The 19,924-nt window shown below is 43.1% G+C and overlaps 2 protein-coding genes across 4 annotated transcripts in view; both read right to left on the bottom strand.

The window, feature by feature from the left end:
- slc2a4rg (SLC2A4 regulator) overlaps nt 1-11,144 on the bottom strand; it is a 46,138-nt gene extending 34,994 nt beyond the window's left edge. Inside the window, exons 1-2 of one of the 2 annotated variants that reach the window (XM_033628975.2) lie at nt 10,683-11,144; nt 9,068-9,303 (exon numbers count right to left, since the gene is read on the bottom strand). In XM_033628975.2, the coding sequence (XP_033484866.1) occupies nt 9,068-9,303; nt 10,683-10,943 (497 nt within the window). In that variant the 5' untranslated portion in view covers nt 10,944-11,144. The remainder of the gene's footprint in view (nt 1-9,067; nt 9,304-10,682) is intronic. The other variant, XM_033628976.2, reaches the window with a different exon arrangement.
- A 4,026-nt stretch (nt 11,145-15,170) lies between these two features.
- Nucleotides 15,171-19,924, bottom strand: part of LOC117258791 (uncharacterized) — a 49,256-nt gene continuing 44,502 nt past the window's right edge. Inside the window, exons 8-9 of one of the 2 annotated variants that reach the window (XM_033629926.2) lie at nt 19,150-19,284; nt 15,171-15,957 (exon numbers count right to left, since the gene is read on the bottom strand). In XM_033629926.2, coding sequence (XP_033485817.2) covers nt 15,451-15,957; nt 19,150-19,284 — 642 coding nt within the window. In that variant the 3' untranslated portion in view covers nt 15,171-15,450. The remainder of the gene's footprint in view (nt 15,958-19,149; nt 19,285-19,924) is intronic. The other variant, XM_078169955.1, reaches the window with a different exon arrangement.

Raw genomic sequence — 19,924 nt, 5'->3', positions numbered from 1 at the left:
TCTTGCCCTTCGTTAGAGGGCACGAGGATAAGTGATTATCCCAGCCCACACAGCTCTATTGTTAAGGACGTGCATGTCTACACATACGAGGACACACACAGAGCGTAGGGGGTTTCTCAGGGCTTATGAGGGCCCACTGGTTCTAGCAGCCTGGGTGTGGCAATGCTATTTAAAATTGTTTATTCAAGCTGGATCTTTGAAATGTATTATAGAGGGTGCTAGCTGTTTAGCGAGCGCTAAATCTATGCAGTGCTTTGGGCTTTTTATTCAGTTTAGTTTAGTTTAGTTTATTGGTTTAAATATACAGAGACAATGCACATTAATAAACATTTCTGTAAACATGCCGGTTTAGCCAAGTTGGCTAATTTTCAACCGTAGTCTCTGGGGCAGGTGACTTGAGCACTACAATAAAAAAAAAAAAAACAGTACTATGCCTACTTATAAAATACATGGTATACAATATATTACAATACAATATATTACAGTGCATACAATAAAATACAAATACATTACAGTTTCAGAGCAGATGGTCACATACTTGACCGTCTCTCAACCATAGATTTAAATTTCTTTTAAAAGAAAGATAAGTGTCATACTCTCTGAGCTGCGCTGGAAGAATATTCCAGGTGTGAGTAGCTCTCACCGAGAAGGCTGCCTGACCAAAGGCAGTCCTTCCTTATTCACACTTTGATTTGATTTACCCAATCCCTTGCAGGATCAGGCGTTTTGAAAAAGTCAATGCTCACATTTCTTAACTGTGTCAACACAAAATCAATTGAAAAAGGCAGGAGTTCAGCACCGCTCTCTTCCACAACTAAACTAAAAGACAGGGCTGTCAATAATCCTTTAATTACAAGTGAGATCACGGACATCTGACGTTCCTTAGGATGGAATCGGAAACCTCAGCGAGCACTGTATATATATAAAAATACTGCCATAGTAAGGTGAAAATAGCATTAGACCCCTTTTCCACCAAAATTAGCATGTGTATGAGGGTTTTAAAAATGTGGGAAAACCTGTTAAGAATAGGCAATAGACTAGTTTCCCACTGCCAGTAAACAAGAGCCATGTGCACTGATCTGACAGACGAGCTTGTCTTTCTGTTTTTTTCCTGGTGTTTTACGTTCAACGTCAAAACAGGCCGGAAGACACAAAGTTTGTAAACAGTAAAAAGCAGCTATTTCTCTCATTCCTAAGTTTTTAAAATTGTTCAAGTGCTGCTTGGACGACAATGGACTGTATTTTGTGGTGACTGGGCTGAAACTGGTGCATCCACCCGTGTGTTTAATTTTCATCAGTGCTGGTCAAAGCCAATCAGAACCGGAGCTGACGAATCCCCATGACTACTGCATTTGTCCCTGGAGTGAATCCCGATTGTAACCATTCCCATTAAATACTAAAGCCAGATGTTAGTGGGTGTTCTGTCCAGTGGGAAAGGGGCTTTAAGGTTTCATGGGTACATGATACAGCAACAGGCAGAGAAGAAGAGATGGTGAAGGAGAGAGGCACACAGCTTGTTGCCATGTTTGAAAATTATAAACATACAAACCACATAAAACTTAACAATGGCTAAATATTCATGGGGAGAAAGCAGCCTGATTTCTCCTGCAGCGGAAGAAGACTAAAATATGTTTTCTACCAGATAAAAAGAAGGGGAAGGATATTTAACTACACGCTGAGCACTAATTAAAAAACGTAGACATTAAAATAGATGTGGCCGTTCAGCTCAGCACAGTACAAAGTGTAAGGCGTTTCTCAGACTTCTCTGTTTGGAGTCTGGACTGAATTTCACTGCTTGTCATCAGCAGACTGGGATGACTTATGATAGAGTTGCGCAAGACACTGTGTCTGTGTGTGTGTTTGTATGTGAGGATATTTATAAGTGCAGTGACTGAGAGCAGGAGAGAGCAAAACCCATGAAACTACAGGCTTACAGAACATTTTGAAAACAGTTACTTTGGACTTAAAGAGCCTTACTCTCAGCCATCAAGGATCTGGTTTTGGAAGACATTTGTAAATTCACTGAAGCGTTACGCAGTACATTCAGACAATTTTCCTACTGTATTGTGCCGATTAATCTGTCACAGTGAGAAGTATTGTAACAGGTGAAAAGTTAAATTTTATGCACGGTTTAAATGCATAATCACATTGACGAAATCAAAAAATGTAGCTTCGAACTTGTGAAACAGTGAAAAAATATTTCTAACAAAAATCAACCCTTGGCTTGTGGGTGTAATGTCTGCAGAGCTGCCATTTCCATGCCAGTAGAAACATTGTTAACATTCCAGTGATGAGCATGCTATCATTTTTCCTACCTTATGAATGGATGCAGTCAGTGAAAAGTTGTGAAAATTAAACACTATTGCATACTCGCTGAAGGAAAAACAAACACATGTCAGACAGACAGATTAAAACTGACGTTACTTTTTTTATAAGAGTATGGAATAATCTTTCCTGGCGGAGAGAGACTCGGCATTGTTCAGAGGGCTTCATCTCCTCCGGATTTCAGAAGGATTAAGCCGGTCGTCGTTCAGACAGAAGGGCAGAGGGCAAAAGGCTAAGACAAACGGAAAACGGGATATATGGAACAGATAATACACATAAACAAAAGTAGGTCAGGGCATTTTGTAAGGCAGAAAAAGTTGCAACATCCCAAGCAAAAACCTCTTAACCATGAACCATGCTGGAGCTCAACTTCACTACTGAGACGCCAGCAAAGTAAACTCTAACTTCACTGTAATGGTCTTTTATGAGCATGCAAATAACTCCAAGACAGAGAGGGAGCGATACCAAGGGAGTGATAATAGTTATATGAAGATCAAGAGACGTTGTGGGAGGTTATATGCTGAAAGATGAGAAAGGCGGGCTGGTGGACAGACGGGAAAGTCACGGAGCAGCTGCCGGCTGGTATGAGAAGTGGGGCATAAGGACAGAAAGATTGATTGAAAAGAGAGGAAAGACAGTTGACTGTGGCATCTCTAAATGCTACTGAGGCAGAACAGGAGGCCTTATGTAAGTGTCTATTAGTGTGGGTGAGCAAGCGATAAAGCATTTTACTGCAGCGGTGCCAGAGCTGTGCAACAAGAGTTTCCTTCCCTCTTGATAAGTGTTTTTTTTCTCTCTCTCCATGTCCCTAAGGCAACCCGCCTGAGGACAAATGTACAGGATACAACCTACATACACACTATTAACAACGTTAGTAACATATAATTGCCGCATAATTTTTTGGAGCCGTTTCTAACCTCATCTACGTGACGTTACATTTGCAACACAGCAGACTGTTTGCAGAAAACATTCTTTCAAGCCTCCTACTTATGAAATTGATTTTGCCTCTCTTCTTCACTGCATAACAGCAGATGATTAATGTCTCATTTGTGCGTTGTACACGTACACACACAGCACATATTTCACCCATTAGCCGGAGCTTCTTCCAGAGGCCCTCATTAGTGTTAAAGAGTGAATGATTCAGAGCCAGCCGCAGAGCTGCACTCTGAAAACGCAGATTAAATAAAAACATTTTTTTGCTTTGAAACCAGATCCTCACTCCTCTGTCCACCTCTGAGTCAGGAGACAGTTAAAGCTGCAGTGTTAGATGATTAGCTGCCTGCTACAATCTTCTGTGGTTGCAAAGTGTCTATGTAGCACATAACCCAGATCCTGAGGCTGACCTAGCGGACGTGCCAGATGCCTGCTCACGTCCTGGTCTGACCCTCCCCTATCACATGACTCCATTCATTGAGGATGACCTTTCACCTCTGGCTGTGTCAGTGCAAGAGCTTTAACCTCTTGTGGTCTGGAAGCAAGAAAAAGGAAGAGGAGGAAAAGATGATAATACTCTATCCAATTCAGCTCAAATTTTGCAACTAATGATGATGCTGACATGCTTATCACATGTTCTAGGCAAATATGTTTTATATGGAGATATAGAGGAAAACAAGCACCTGAGAAGAAGTGGACTGCTCCACTCGAGATGCCATGTCAGCAGTCTGGAAGTGGGTTAGACATCCCAGACTGGAGTGGGGGCGGGTGGCCGTTCCTCTAACTTTGACCTTCAACAACCGGCTGTAATGTCTCCTTTGGGAGAAGAGGATTGGTGGTGGGGTGATCGGATGGGGGTGGAGAAGTGGTGGACTCTGCTCCAGCCTGCCTGCCGGCCTCGCCTAAACCATCCTGGTGACTCTTAGCAAACTGACTCAAAGGCTGGGCAGTAATTATGTTAAAAACAGAGCCACCCCACCCCACCCCACCCCACCCCATCACCGACCCACCTCACTGCAGTTGGTTGCTCTGGTGTCTTGTTTATGCGGACTCAGTGTTTTCTATTCATGTTAGCTCACTGTGGTGACAGTGTACCTGACCAAGGACAGATAAGAAAGAAAAGCTTTTCACATCAAAACAAAATGCCCCCTCCCCTCTTCATTTTGTCAGACCTCTTTTTTTGTTGTTAATTCAAGCTTGCCTTTGTTCCGTTATCAGTGCGCTCGATCCCACACTGATGAGTATTGACAGGTAGAACGAGCTCTGCTTTAGGGTGTGAGTGAAAGAGAGACTTAATCAGAGACAGAGCAAGGAAAAGAGACAGACACAGAGGTGAAATGGGCAAGAGGTTGGGAGAGCTTAAAAAGGACAATTCTGTGCTGTTTATCACTCTAGATTGTTTCGGTGTGCGTGTACGTTGGAGATATCTGCAGTAGAGATGTCTGCCTTCTTTTGAATTTTATAGAACTAGAAGGCACTTGACTTGTGTTGCTGAAAAAGCAAAGAATAAATTTGAAAAACTCAACGACAATGTATTTTTCCAGAAATCACAACTCAATCACTGGGTGGCTGGGAACAGTTTCATTTAGGAACTATTTTCTTACTACATTACTACACCCGGCAACCATATCACCACACAGAGGGAAGTGTTCACCTATTGGTAGCTTACGTAGCACCACAGAGCTAGCTAATGCTACAGCCCAGCCGAGGAGGCCGCTATTAATGTTCACATCTTGTGCTGTCACAGGCCTTTTGTCTGTGAGTAGATGCATGCTTCTTTCCGTGTGGTGATACAGTTACCAGATGTAGCTCGGTAGAAAGAAAATAGTTCCTATGTGAAACTGCTCACAACGCGGTCTGCGGATTGTCTTGAGTAACCAGGGCATGATTTCTGGAAAGAGACACTGCTGTTGAGTTTATTCAAATGTATTTTTTTATGCTTTGAGCACCACAAGCTGAGTGCCATCTAGCTCCATTATAATCAAAAGAAGACAGACATCAATCTAGATCAATGAATACTATAATAGGGAAGAGGAAAAATATGTATTTTGATTTTTGGGTGAACTGGCCCTTTAAAAATACAGTAGTTTTGTTGTGAGTTCATATATTGGTTCCTCCTCTTTCTTCCTACACAGATATTTGCCCAGGCTTGTCTAAAGGATAGTGACCTACTTTGCAGAATTTGCAAACCGACAAGTCGAGGTGTGAAAGCACTGTGCTGTATGTGAGAAACAATACATAACTGATACAGTGGTGCATGTAAAACACACAGAGGTGAGCAACAGCTTTATCGCTAATGTCTCTTTAAACATATTTTATCCTGTAACACAATGGTGGTATTACCCAGACTGGTAGGGAGCAAAGGAGAATAAATGGTTGTGTTGACATTAGCCAAAGCAGGGCACAGTTTGCAGCAAACGCACAATGGGTCACACCCACGCACACAGATGTGCACACACATACTGGGATGTCAAACACAACCTTGCCACTGTGACCATTACTTGGAGAAAAGTAGGAGCCTTGCACTGCAGTCCAAAAGTGTGTGAGTGTGTTGCAACAATGCAACTTGGTGCAATTGCTGCTTGCACCTAATAACTGTTAGTGGGTTTGCATGGCAACTACAGTCCATTTTCAAGCTCCTCTTATAAATGTATGATGAAAACCACATGCACATACATCTGGGTAACAGGCAGAGCTGGGATGATAATGTAAGCAAACATAGTCATTTCCCAAAAATAGATTCAATGCTAAATTAGTTTAAACTAAAATGTGAATAATGGCAAAGAGAAGGGAGCCTCTTGTCACCAGCTGCAAAACAAAAGCCAATTTGAGCAGGGTAAAGACAGGGAGTTAATCTGAAAGGTCAACAAAAGAGGCCTGGCTAATATGACCACCACACAGTTATATAATGTTATGCAACCTCTTTCAGCAGCTGCGGAGTGTCAACTCAGTTTGTTATTATGGTAGCAGTGTGCTGAGATAGCCATCAACATGCTGTAGAAAAGACATGTTTCAAGTCTAGTTAAGACCTAGATCGAGAGGTGAGAAGAGCAGCAATGCTGTCTGTGGTGGACACACACACATACACACACACGCACAACTCTGATTTAAAAGCATGTTCAGTCTTGCATGCTCCCCAGAGACACTCCTTTATGTCATACATGACCAGCAGCACGTGAAGTTCACGTGATGATGAAAGGAGTGTGGTGTTTAAACCCCCAAAACTCCTAAACGCCACGCCTACTCTCAAACAAACTCTCAGGAGTTGAAACCTGTTTTGTTGATGGACTCCGATCAGTTTCAATTTCTAAAAATGTTTATACAGAGGCTCAGAAAAAAAGTCATCATGTTACTATGCAGAGTTAACAAGGAGCTGCTCGGTTTCTAGACTTAACTGTACCACCGCAGGGCATTCTGTTAATGTGTAAGCGCCCTCTGACAGGCCGACAGCAGCTTGACACAGACAGTAACCAATAGCTGTGTAAAATGACGGAAACTCTGCTCAGGCACCGCCTCCAGTCTCTCCCACTCCTTATTACTGTTACATAATCACTTATCGGTGCACTAGGCCTGTCCCTGGATGAATTTTCTGCTTCTTCTGTGTGAAACAGTCTGTGTGAGCAGGAAAGTTTGCCTAAGGACTGTCAACGAATGTCCTGAGCACAAACGTGCATGTGTCCGTGTTTGAAAATAACGTCAAACAATGGCAGCAAAAAGTCACTGCACTGCACATGAAACATCAAACAAAAAACACTCGCACACAACAAAGCTTCCTGCCTGACACATCGGGAGCACATCACACTGATACAGTCGCTAACCTGGCCTGTCAAAAGAGGGTCAACAGGGATAGTGTTGGGCTTAGAAGCAGTCGAGCAAGACATTGAAACCTGATTAGCAAAAACTTTCCTGCATGTAGTTAACTGGTTACACTACACTAACATACTCTAACTACCTCACTCTTCCTGAATATTCTCCTCTCCTCAAGTGATTGGGGAATTCTGGCGCTCACCTCCAGCTCTGGCCCTCTTATGGCACATTTCGAAACTATTCTTGATGGAACACCAAACATGTGGTCAGCTGACCAGTACGCCCCCACACCATTCATGCCCAAACCACTGTACAGCTGTAGCCAGCGGCTGAATTCCACTTTCAGTCAAGACTCTGTTAAGGAACACAGGTTTGGAGTCAAACACATAAAAATTCTAATGTCGATTATTTTTATCACCACACATTCAGTGTCAAATTAGCTTCAGGGACCTGCTCTTCAAATGTGGCTGAACTAATTCAGGCTAACACGCTGTTATCAGGCTACAATAATCCTGTTTATTCTCATCTGGCCAATTTTGGGTGCTTTGAAAGCAGTTTGAGGATTTAGTTGTTAATCCTTGATGAAGTTATCACGAACAACACTGTGCTCTTATTTCAAAATTAAAAGAAAAATGAGCAGAGAGTTGATCTTTTGATTGGTGTGTGCACAGTAGGTGTGGTGGGAACCTTCCCAGCATGCACTGGGGCAATAGATTAATGGACATAAGTCTCATTTTTATGTGTGAACCAGCATTGTTACGTGTGTCTATTTGTCCTACACTGTGCTTCACCATCTTTCTACTGTTTATAGGCAGTAATTACATTAGATATTACGTGTGAATGTGGTAAAGTGACATTGCTGCATGATTGGTGAAGTTCTCCTCAATGGACATTCAAGAGAATTTTAAGAAATATTATAAGCCTACAATGAAACTGTTACCTTACTAAAACCTCTTAAAAAACAACTGAGCAATATTTTTCAGCAAATTGAGTTCCACACTTGATAATTTAATATGTTTTATTGGTTAAATGACAAATTTTAATGTCAGATTAAAGTGGAAATAGACATGTTTTTTTAAATTTAAGTATTATTAAATGTTTACTGCACAATATGATGGTCAGAGAATAATGATATAATTGGTTATAACTGGTTTCCTATAAGCTTCGCTTTTACTACGCAATTCTGTCTGCCAACAAGTTTGATCTTCAGGGAAAATGAAGATTCAATTTACAGCACAAAGGAAGCATGTCACCCAGTGAGTAATCTGAAAAGTAAAAGCTGTCTTGTTGTCTTTGTGACAGCAGCAACAACAATAATAATACATTTTAAAATGCCATTCTGGCTCCACTGGTCTTTTATCAGTCTGAATCTTTAGGCTTTGTTCAAGTTTTATTGCTCACAGTATATCAAACTACATTTGGGTTGGTTATCTTTGTCGGGTACAGAGCAGACCTTGATTTTGGTAATATTTCATCACATAAGTAGGTCTATAGGTAACTCTGACTTCTCAATAACCTGCATGTTGTCTTCTAAAATCATAATCAACATTTTGATTTTAAATCTAAGAAAGCGAGCCATTTGTAATTGAAAATGACTTCATGTACGTGGTTCTCAGTAAAACATCTTGGTCATGATCCTGCTGACTGTCAATAAGTCTACCCCTGTTTTATAAATTAAACCAGCTTCAAAAAATCAAATAAAACTGATTTGTGTCAAATCAACAACACTCTAATCTGGACAACTCGGTTATCCATGTACAAAGAACCCTGCCCTGGACTGGGATGAACAGAAACAAGAGCCATGCACACAAAATTAGGTCTGATAGTTTATGATGGGGTTGATTTTATATCTGTCAAAAACACGTTTAGATGCCAGGCCAACTCTTTACTCACATCATATGACTGTATTGCTCAGAAGTGGTGTCTCTTTTACTTTACAGCACTATTAATAAACCTAAATATGAAGATACAAGAGGGGGTCATGTGTGTAACAGGTCTCTACCTGTTTCTGGGGACAGGGATGTGAGACGAGGAGAGGGGTTGTCTCTCTGTCGGTGGTACGTTCCGCCCTTGTGCTGCCCTGAAGTTGTTGGCCAGCTCTGCCTGTTTCCCTGGGTTCCTGATGTCCAAGTGCATGAAGCCGCCTGGCGACTGCCCGTTTATGCCTGGGCAGTGAGTCGGACTGGCCCTCTTCAAGATCCCAGAGGAGCCAGTGTCTTTTTGGTCCCCAAGGCCAGTCTAGAAAATGAGAAACACAAAGGTCAGTCTATCATATTGAAGGCAATAATCAGCATGTCTATATCAGAAGTGTTGAATAATATGTGACAGAAAGAGCATCAACACTTTCACTAGTAAAATTAAATGGCTTTACATGACTTTCTTGCAGTTTTTAAACCATAGATTTATAATTTGATTGATCACAGAAACCCTGAAATTAATTTATTAGCATGGCGTTAACACCGGGCCACACCTACTCAAGAAATACTGTAAAAGCTTGAGCAATGAATAGAAACTGTGTGAGTGTGATTGAATGACTTGCTTTATATTAAAAGCTGTTTTATATCCCAATTTAAATAGAAAATTGTCTTAAATGAGAAACATCATCATGATAAAATGAGTGTTGCAACTAATGATTACTTAATATGTAATCACAAATCTGAGTCAGTAAAATGTTAAGAAATTCTCCTTGTCTTACAGCTAGATTTTTAAATTAACCATCATAACTATCATTTGACTAACTGATTGATCAGCTTTTGTATATCTATGTATAGGCTAAATAAATATCTTCAAATGTTCATCCCCAAAACCTTCAACCTCCTTGTTAAAATAAACAGACAGCAATTCACCAAACTTATTTGAATAAACTGCTATCTGATCCATATCACAAGCGGGTGTGGCAATTCGCCACCTGTGCACTTCTGATGCTGCGGGGTCAATTATTAACACATGACATGATTAAATTACTGACCCTGCAAAGCACACACAGTTGCACACACGGGCCACATAATGCAATGCAAAAACAAACATGCAATTCAAGTTACAACAGCATGCAAACAAAATACTGCAAACATATCGCATGTCTCCTCCAAAAAGTGTCATTACTAGTTGGGTAGCGTTGGAGGAGCCGGGGCGAGCTGTGCAGCCAGGAAGCCCAGGCTGTAGCTCCACCCTACAGTTATGGGGAAGGGGGTTTGGCTAGGCTAGTAGTTTGAAGTCCCTGCCCCCCGTTTCTGTAAACTTTGCACACAGAATGAGCCGCCATTTAAAGCGGTTTTTGATACGACGTAATTGGCCTACTTAGGAGCGAGCGTTGACAGCAGTTGGTGAAATTTCTGTCACTTAAAAAAAAGTGGGCTAAGAGTTGTGAAGGCGGTGCTCAACACACAATACAACACAATATAAAGTAGTAGTAGTCTCGTGTGTGCTTCACGGTCGCGTATTTTTAACCGTTAAAACGAAGCAGCGGCGCGTGAGAGCTGTCAAACTTAACGTTACACCGCCTAATGACATAACGTTACACGCTCCATATTAGCTGTGCTGTAACTTGGGTGCACAGTTGACTTCACCGGCTAATGGAGTCGCGTGCACACTTTTTAAAACCAATAAACGACACTTACTTTTTCCACGTCGTGCAATATTCGAGCACCCGGAGACAGTCCGTTCCCTTTAGGAGACGTTCGCTCGCCTTTAACCTCCGACACCGAGCCGGCGTCCATTACATATTTGTAGAAGACGGGCCCGTTGGAGTACACCGGCACGGGACCGTTTTTCTCCACCCGGGTGTCGCGGAGCACCGAGTGGCCTCCTCGGCAGTTAAAATCCGCACCACCGACCCTTGTCCCAACCGACGACTGCTCCAACATGTATTTGGAATCCATACTCAGGCAGGGCGAGGGGGAGACTAAAGAAAGAAAACCAGCTTTCTATAGATTTTAGTGCAAATTGCTGGAGTTAGATACATTTAACCAGGATTGTCGCGTGTCGATAGGTACTATCTGTGTCTTTAACTTCTATTCTAGCCTACATGTAAAGTTTGCCACCACCATTACCCAGGATATCCAAAGAGCCGCCCGGTCAGGAGGATAAAAAAGATTGTTTTGCCTCTTTTCTCCAAACGAATGCCACGCCCCCTCTGCCTCGCTCCCATTGGTCCGCAGCGTACATAAACATTACACTTTGGCACGCGTCCACCGCGAGGAGGCGTCTGATTGGCTGGTTTGACCGTGTCAATCACGTTTTTTTTCTAATCCGAGTAATGTGGGTGGAGGAGAGGAGGGGGCGTGGCCTTCAGTTTACCGGCCGGTGTCTGTAGACGACGAACAGCCGGGTGTGCGAGGCAAGCGAGGGGGAGCGGAGGAAAAACAGCCTGTAGGCCTCAGAAACAAACTGCGCATTTATGCTTTTTTGATAGTCAAATGGCGATTTAACGGATCACGTTTCACTCACATGAACAACACTTCTCTATCGTATTAAAATCGATGAAATTAACACATTTAATCAGACTATATCCTCCCCCACAAGTTATAAACCCCCTTTTTTGTCGACAAGCTATCCATATCCTTTAGTTGCAGCAATCCAGATGTAATATAATAGTGTCTGGACACGGTTGCATGAACCCTGTTCAAATTAATGCAACAGCCCTGCAGTAAATATTAAGGTTTATGAAGCAACGTTCAGTTTTAAGGGATGTGCTTGATTTAAATGTAAGATAATATTGAGGTATGTTTGTGACATTGACCTGGCTGCATTATAATGTGCTTCTGCATTGCTTAATAAAGGTAATATTTGTAATATATCTGTATTTCCAGTGTTCCTGTGTCCACTTCATGTGCATAACATACACTGACAGGCATAGTCAGACTGCAGAATATTTGATTTCACTACATCAAGTAATATCTGGTGCCTGGTGAAAATGTGTGGTTCACAGACGTTATCAAAGAACAGTTATTACTAATAACACTCCTCTTTGTATTCCAGCTGGAGGCACCTGAATGCCTCTTTATCTAATCTGCTCTATGATGTCTGCAGAGCTCAGACACTTCTGGTTTATTGCTTAATTTTACACAAACACAAGCTGCATTTATTGCAAGCTTCGGTTATTACTGCGAGGCTGCTACAGAGCCGTAACAACCGACACTGTAGCACTGCCTGGTTTGATATCCTGTGTACAGCAATAAGACTCACAGGCAAAAGACAAACACACGTTATAATGTGCCACTTTATTAGAAAAGTAAAAACTCACTTTAATATTTTATGAAGGTTAATATAAAACATTACAATCTTTTGCATATCTGCACTGTCACACTATATTTTATTATATTCATTATTTTTAAACTAAACCCTGTGCTTTAAGAACATACAACATTGGCTACAGCTGTCACAGCAGTATTGGCCCATAATTATATCTGAAGACAATTAACAAACAGCATCTGTATCTGCATGGAGAGCATGAAACATTTTGCATCCACAAAGTACAATGTGTCTGTGATAACCATCTTGTTTTTTTTTTTCAACAAATATACTGTATACTGTATGTTACATTGGAACAACATCAGAACAGCAACAGAGTATTTTACACATTTACATCATCATACTGTATTTGTTTGTGCAATGAACATCTGTCTCGATCAGCGTGTGCTGCTGACAGTGCTCGACGAAATATATCAGATCAGTGCTTTCTCTCAGGATAAAGAAAATGTGACACATAAAGTGACAGCCAGAGAAAAAGGATCAAGTGTGATAGCGATTTCCAGCCAGCATTGTCTAACGGAGGCCTCGGTAGAGCTAGTTAAGCGTCTCAGCTGTTGGCCATTTCTCATATCAGACAGTAGTTGAGCCGTTGGTGCATTGTTGATATCAGACTGGGGTTGGCCTGACCCACTGACCCCCCCGCTTCGACCCCCTCCTCCCCTCGTATCACTCCCTGAGTCCCTCAGAGCTGGACATCAAAGGCCCCTCCCCTGCAAAGCGAAGGGAGAGAGGTGAAGCACAGAAAAAAGAGGTCTGTGACGGTTATTGGAGGATGAACACAGCTGGGGGAGGGAGTGTATGCAAGCAAAATGTGCTTCATCCCCTAAACTGGAAACACACATGGCTTAATGCTGCAGTGTGTGTCTGATGGTGTGTGTGTGAGTGTGTGCATGCACGCAAACACATATCAGAGGGGAGAGGGGGGAGGGTCCTTTGGGTCCGTGTCCATTTGCAGTGATCCCCATCCAAGCCTTATACTAGCTGCTCTTCTTCTCCCTCCTCACCTCTATCCTTGCTCCCCCAGAGCGGAGGATAAACAACGCTCTGCTCTAAACTCCCAGTGGCTCCTCTCTATCTTTTTCATTTCTCTCCCTTCATCCTCCAAGTTGCTGCTTTGGAAAATAACTGAACACTGCTTTGCATCACATGGCAAAAAAAAGAAGAAGTACAACATAAAGGATTAACGAACAAGAGACCAATTAAGTACCACAATATTTGTTTTCATCTCCATATATCAAAGCATGCACTTTTTTCATCAAGCAGGAAAAAATTGCACCAACAACATAAACGTACTGTTTTCATGGCAGTGGCATGAGCTATTCAACCAATGGTATTGTCAGTAGGTAAGAAAAAATAAACAGTGCATTAAAATACAGAGTGCATTTGTTTTTACATACTTTCTGACACAGTAGCATTTATAAACGTATGCCTCTGACCCTTCTGAACCCGTCTTCGCTTTGCATGGGTGTCTCACAGTAAGATCATTCTAATGCATCTTCATCTCTGTAAGCAGTTTGTATCCCTCCTCACCTCTTATCTTTATGCCCATTTATTAAGCCTCTAATGTTTTGTTTTTTTACTCTGCTCTCTCTTTTTTAATGTTCCCCAAAGCTACATGGGAAAGACATTGTTTATTATGGAGCAGAACTCTGTGCAGAGGCTGGAGACGAGGGTGGGGAGAGGGCGAGGGGCAACCTTCCAAAGGACACTTGCTGGTAATCTTCATACCCAGCTCTTTATTTTCCTTGGAGTCCGAGCCCTCTGTTGCTATTTCAACCACCAGACTTAAGTCTGCTGAGCTATGGGGAGCTCTCTGGCCTTGACTCGAGACCAGAGAGCGAATAAGAACTTTGCTCGGAAATGCTCTTTACAGCAAGTTAATGCGCAATTAAGCCAAACACCCCTGCGGTTGTCCAGTGCAAATTATAATGGTCATTAAATCAGATGTTTACAGTGCCCAAAGGATATGACATATTAACTGCTCAGGATGAAGCGTCCTGTATTATTTTGGACACTCTTTCGCTTCCTTATTTTTCAAAATATTCTTCTCTCATTTATCCCAGTGAAACAGCGGTTCCGCATTGTGAAATCTGTCACCCATATCACTCTGGGGAAATTCTTGCACAACCCACTCCATGCCCCTGACCTGATCGCTTTACCCCGCATGACTCTGCCAAGTATGTGTGTATCTGTGTGGGAGAGTGTTGGAGTGTGTCATCATGCCTCTGGCTGCAGTTGTTTGTCAAATCTGAGCGTGGATTATTGATTGGAGATTACATTTTGGAGCAAAACTCACTTTTTAAAGCTTATTAGGAAGGCTGTTATTGATAAGTGCTAATGATAAGTTTAGGGCACACTGATGGTAATTTGTGAAATCAGGAATATAGCCTTTGTTTTTTGTTTAAGCAGGCCTACAAATGATAGGCCTGTGTTTGAACAAAGCACCACAATCCTGTCTGCCAGGCAACAGGCCAGTGCGCACAGAGAACCTGTTTGAGATGTTTGCTCAGGGAGAGCTAAGCACCGCAAATCTCTGTGACATCCATCTGCTTATATTACATAAGTCCTCCCCTAGATGAGGCATATGTGTATGTGTGCATGGGTGACAATAGCTAACAGTGTGCCTCATACTCCCAATATACCTATTCCTTGCTACTACTGTCTATTTTCAGGTGTGTGTTTGCACGATGCATGCACATTATTTTTTTAAATATATATTAAAGTGTGCTCTTCTCAGGATGTGAGTTACACTGCGTACTCTTAAGAGTGTGTGTTCATATAAAAATAAAGATATTATGGAAAATGATGCACAAACAGGTGAGTATGGTCAGTGACACAGTAGGTTGAAGATGTATATTCCAGTTTCTTATCCTTGTTTTTTTTTTTTTTTGTTGAAACATATTTGGTCCATATTTGGGCTGGACTAGGCTTAGGCTGGTTCTGAAGTACAGACCAATCAAGGGAAGTCTGAACCTGGATTAAGACCCTGTTTGTACCTGATGTCATCACAAAATGGATCCTCGTGTTGTTTGTCTATAGTGGGCCTTGTATCTATGTACAGCAACCTGTTGGCCGGTGAACAGGAGGGTCCCTTTCATGACTCTGTACCAGTGGGTTCTGGGCCCTTTCAGCCAGCTACAGGCCGGTGACGTACATCTCCATCCCGTCATTGAAGGTGAAGATGGTGGTGGTGCTGGAGCTGTTGCCCCCTTGTTTCACATCGCTGATGGTCTCATAGAAGTTTTCCCCACCAGGCAGGCCTCTAGCAGGCAGGGCGGTGGGTCCTGAGCTTTGAGGTGCCGCTGGTGCCGCCGGCTGCTGCGACGTCTGCTTCTTCCTCTTCAGAGTGGCAGAACCCCCAGCTGTGCTGTTATTGGTTCCCGCCTGCTCCCGTTTCCGGTGGGTGTCGATGGTAGCGTACGCGGGGTCAGCCTCGGCCGTTGCACTCGAGGACCAGGACCTGTCTCCTACCGGCTCGTAGCAGGGCTCCTCCTGGGAACGCGCCTGGCCCTGAACTCCTCGGCCTCGGCCCCGGGATCCTCTTTCTCCGCCAAAGGAGCGTGGGAGGGTCTTTGATCCGTTGTTTTCCATGGGAGGTTTCTTCTTCTGGGTTTTACACACGATGGAGTAGGTGTCTGCAATCTGAGAAGACACACAGGAGAATGGTGTCAGTTAATGACACTGAACTACAGTACAACTCTATCCTACAGTCTATGGGTGGCAGCTCCTGAAATAGACGGTGACTGCTTCATTCACGCACTTGTTTCTATAAGTGAATGTCTGTAACCACAACCGATACATCGCCTGCACATGCTGTACTGTACTGGGATTTAAATGAACATCCAAAGTATCACATGTTCCCCACCTTTAAGTCTCAACTCAGCTATGAGTACATGTAGACTTCTTATATGTATCTATGTATTTCTGTCTGCACGGATGCCATACATTAGGGTGTAATATGTGAACATGAGAGTAAGCACACAATGCTGCTAATTTGGTGTGTGCAAATGAATGTGTGAGCATGGATTGTGAGGGTGTGTGCGCAGTAGTTGGCACATGTGTTGATAGAGCTTGCTCTGTGCTGTAAGCTGACCTATTTTGACAGGGTAGGATAAGACAGAGTAAACTGTGTTATCAGTCTGCTGAGGTCTAGGCAGAGTGACAGAGTTAGCTGTGCAGTGGATGGACCTGTTAAAATTTCACCACAACTGCTTTGGCAACAGAACAGCGGGGTATGGTGTGAGAGATCTCGATGACAGCCAACTCGCTAAAAAAAACAAAAAAACTTGTGTTCAGTGATGGACTTTGCTTATTATATTTGCTTTGAATGAAGTGCATGCACGTTTTTTGGGACTGACTTTACTGCGAGTGTGTGCATGTGATGGTAAATGCATGCTGTACCACACCTGCATGTGTGCTTACTATATGTCTGTACTGTGAGGCATGTATGATTTGACTCACAACTGAAAGGCATGCGTGAGGTCTTGTGGGGAATTCGGATAAACCAGCGCTGTGACCTCTGGCATTTCTGTGTCAAAATTCCACAAGGGGAGCACAAGAGCAGAGGATTGTGGGACATGGTAATGTTTACCTTCCATGTTCACACCCAGACCAGCAGCTCTGCTCCAGTGGCCCTGAGAAACACTGGCTATGCAAACTCTCTCCCACACACTCACAGATTAGCCTTGTTTTTGTTCCACTCCCAAAAAAGCTGAAACCTGAGAGCATCGACACAATGGCCAAGACTCTTTCTGTCTGTGTGTGTGTGTGTGTGTGTGTGTGTGTGTGTGTGTGTGTGTGTGCTCACCTTGCCTTCATTTTCACGGTACTTTTATATTATATGTCTTACATAAGAGAAAATATAACACTAGATAAGTTGGTTAAAGTGCAAAATTCAAGAGCAAACCACAGTTGCTTTAACTGTGAATACCTCTCTCTCTCCCTCTCTGTCTCTCTGAGAGTCCTCAAGTGACACACATACCCTGCCCTGCCCCCACAAATCTCTTGTGTGACCTTTTTGGATAAACAAAGACCCTGGCGTATGCTACAAGTGTGTGCACACAATGTGCAGTGTGTCTGTGTGTGTGTGTGTGTGTGTGCATTTGTGCACACTGAATTTGCAGCTCTGTGCAGCAGAGGAAGGAAGTCACAAGATGATGGGGATTTCAAAACTGGGCTGCAGCTGTTGAGGAAGCCTGTGCATTGTGTGTTTTTCTTTTCTCCTCCCCTCTGCCTGCACTCCTTTTTCTGTTATGTCTCCTCTGATACTGCTTTAGCTCTCCGCTCACACCGACGCTACAAGAAGTCACATTTCATTTCAGCATACACTGCTTATCCGTGGAAACACAACGGTATGCATGACTGATGCATCTGTGTGTGATCAACTTTATGAATAGCAAATATGGCACACGTTTCCAAACGGTCTGCTAGCAGTCGATATTCATCTGGTGAGACATGCTTCGTGCAACGTGATTGGCCGGGGAGGGCAGCGCCTCCTAATAGCCACGAAGGGAGTGGAGCAGAAGGAGAGGGCGCCAGAGGAGAGGAGGAGATTTAGGTGGGAGTGGAAACTCAACACCTTTTGACGGCTGCAACTGACAAACTCCAGAGGATACAAAGTATATGGGCATGTTAGGGCAGCAACAAACTCACAAATGGAAAAACACTGCAACTAAGGGAGAGAAAAAGTTTGGAACAGAAGAGAAGAAAAAAAGCAACAGGAAAGAAAGTTTAAAAGAAAGACAGAGAAATTGAGAAAGAGAATTCAGAGAGCAGTCAAGGCCAGCTGCTTTGTGTACCAGTCTAATTTGCAGAGGAGGAGTTTAACTCATGAGCCAAACAGCAGGGACTTAACCCCTTAATCTCTGTACACAGCATCAAAACTCTTTGGCTCAACACTGGCTTAGACAAGAAATTTAGCAAGAGATTAAAACTGCTGCATTACTTAACTCCTACATGCCCCCCAGAATAAATTAAAGTGTCCATTCATTTTTTTTCTCACTCATATTATCTTTAATAAGATCCTTGGGACATTCATTCTCTGACTTACTGATCACAAGCTTCAGTCAAATTTATACTAACAAACATTAACATGGACATGACTTCCCTGAGCTGATGAACATGATAATCAAACACAGACTAATAATAGACAGTGGTCTATTTCGGGGACACACCTCCATCTACTCAGATTAACTTCCCCCTGCACCCCCATGCATGCCCAAAGTTCCCTAACTGCTTGTACCTTTCAGTGTGTTGTACTGTGCCCAGACGAGAGCGATGAAAGCGGGACTGAGAGTGGAGAAGTGGGGGTGGAGTTGCTGCATGTGGAAGCAGATGTGGTGGGGTATGTGACATGATTGGCGAGTGCAGACTTCCCCCTCTCACATCCACACAGACTCTACCATACATCTATACATACACATGTGTAAGTTAGTTTGTAGCTGGCACCCCAGTCAGGGCTGATCACAGTCTGTCTGTGTGGGCCGATGAGGCATGACAGCTAACCTTTAGGAAACATCTCTATTAATCGTCAGCAGGTGATGCTGATGTCCGATCTGTCTGGTGAGTTGTGCGACAGAGACAGATAGATGGGTGGGGGGTTGGGAAAATGGGGTCAAGGTTCAGGCTGGGGGGTTGTGGATGCAGGATCTGTGTAACACAACCTCTGGCTGTAAGCAGAAACCTCGTATGACAGGCGGGTCACAGGGCAGCGGTGTTATGACGGCGCGCCGAATCAAATGGGCGCCCCGATCAGTAAACACAGCAGTCGCAAATCAGAGGCCTGTCTGTCTGCCTGTAGTCACGCACAAACACACAAACACGCATGTATACTACCTCCTTTGCAGTTGGGGGTGACGGGTGCCCCTGTACGCTGTCTCCGCGGAGTGGAGGTGGGTGCAAGGTGATGATGTCATCTTCCTCCGGAGGCTTCCAGATGTACTGCTCCCCGTTGCCCATGAACACCGCCTCCTGTTAAACAAAATCAATTGAGTAAGCAAGTATTGCAATTATGATGCTGAAAGGTAAATCACACAATTAACCAGGAACAGCAGAGCAAGTCTGAAAACATGCTTTTACACAAATGATAAGTTGTGTGACATTTGGCCGGACTGTGTGTGTTTTTGTCACCGGTACAAGGTGATCATGCTGCACAGCGTGAGCAAACTGTGCATGTGTGTGTATGAAAGAGACAGAAATAGAGGTGTATTTGTTTTGCAGGTCAGAGGTCATGATTTCACAGAGGGTTGACACACTTGCACTGTGGGATTCATGTGCACTGCTGTTTATTAAATTTGGTCACTGCTGATGTGATCAAAATTACTGACCAAACAAGGTTATGGTCATAAAAGTGTCACTTTTTAAAGCTTGTTTTATGATAGATGTCTCTATTTTGTACAATATCCACCCATGTTAAATGATCTGGCTTTTTACTTTTGTTTGCTCTCCACAGGGAACTTTCCTGTCAAGATCCAAATAAACGAATCAGCAAGTGGCAGCGTGGTCAGAAAGAGAGTGGGCGTTAGCAGCTGGCAGTTGCTCTGGGACCAGTTCCTAACTGGAGTCAAATGCAACTGGCATCTTATTACATTTCATTTGTTGCCACATCTTT

The sequence above is a fragment of the Epinephelus lanceolatus genome, chromosome 8, assembly GCF_041903045.1.
Source record: "Epinephelus lanceolatus isolate andai-2023 chromosome 8, ASM4190304v1, whole genome shotgun sequence".
NCBI lineage: Eukaryota > Metazoa > Chordata > Actinopteri > Perciformes > Serranidae > Epinephelus > Epinephelus lanceolatus.
The sequence above is the reverse complement of the archived record's forward strand: the minus strand, read 5'-3'. Positions and strand labels throughout refer to the sequence as shown.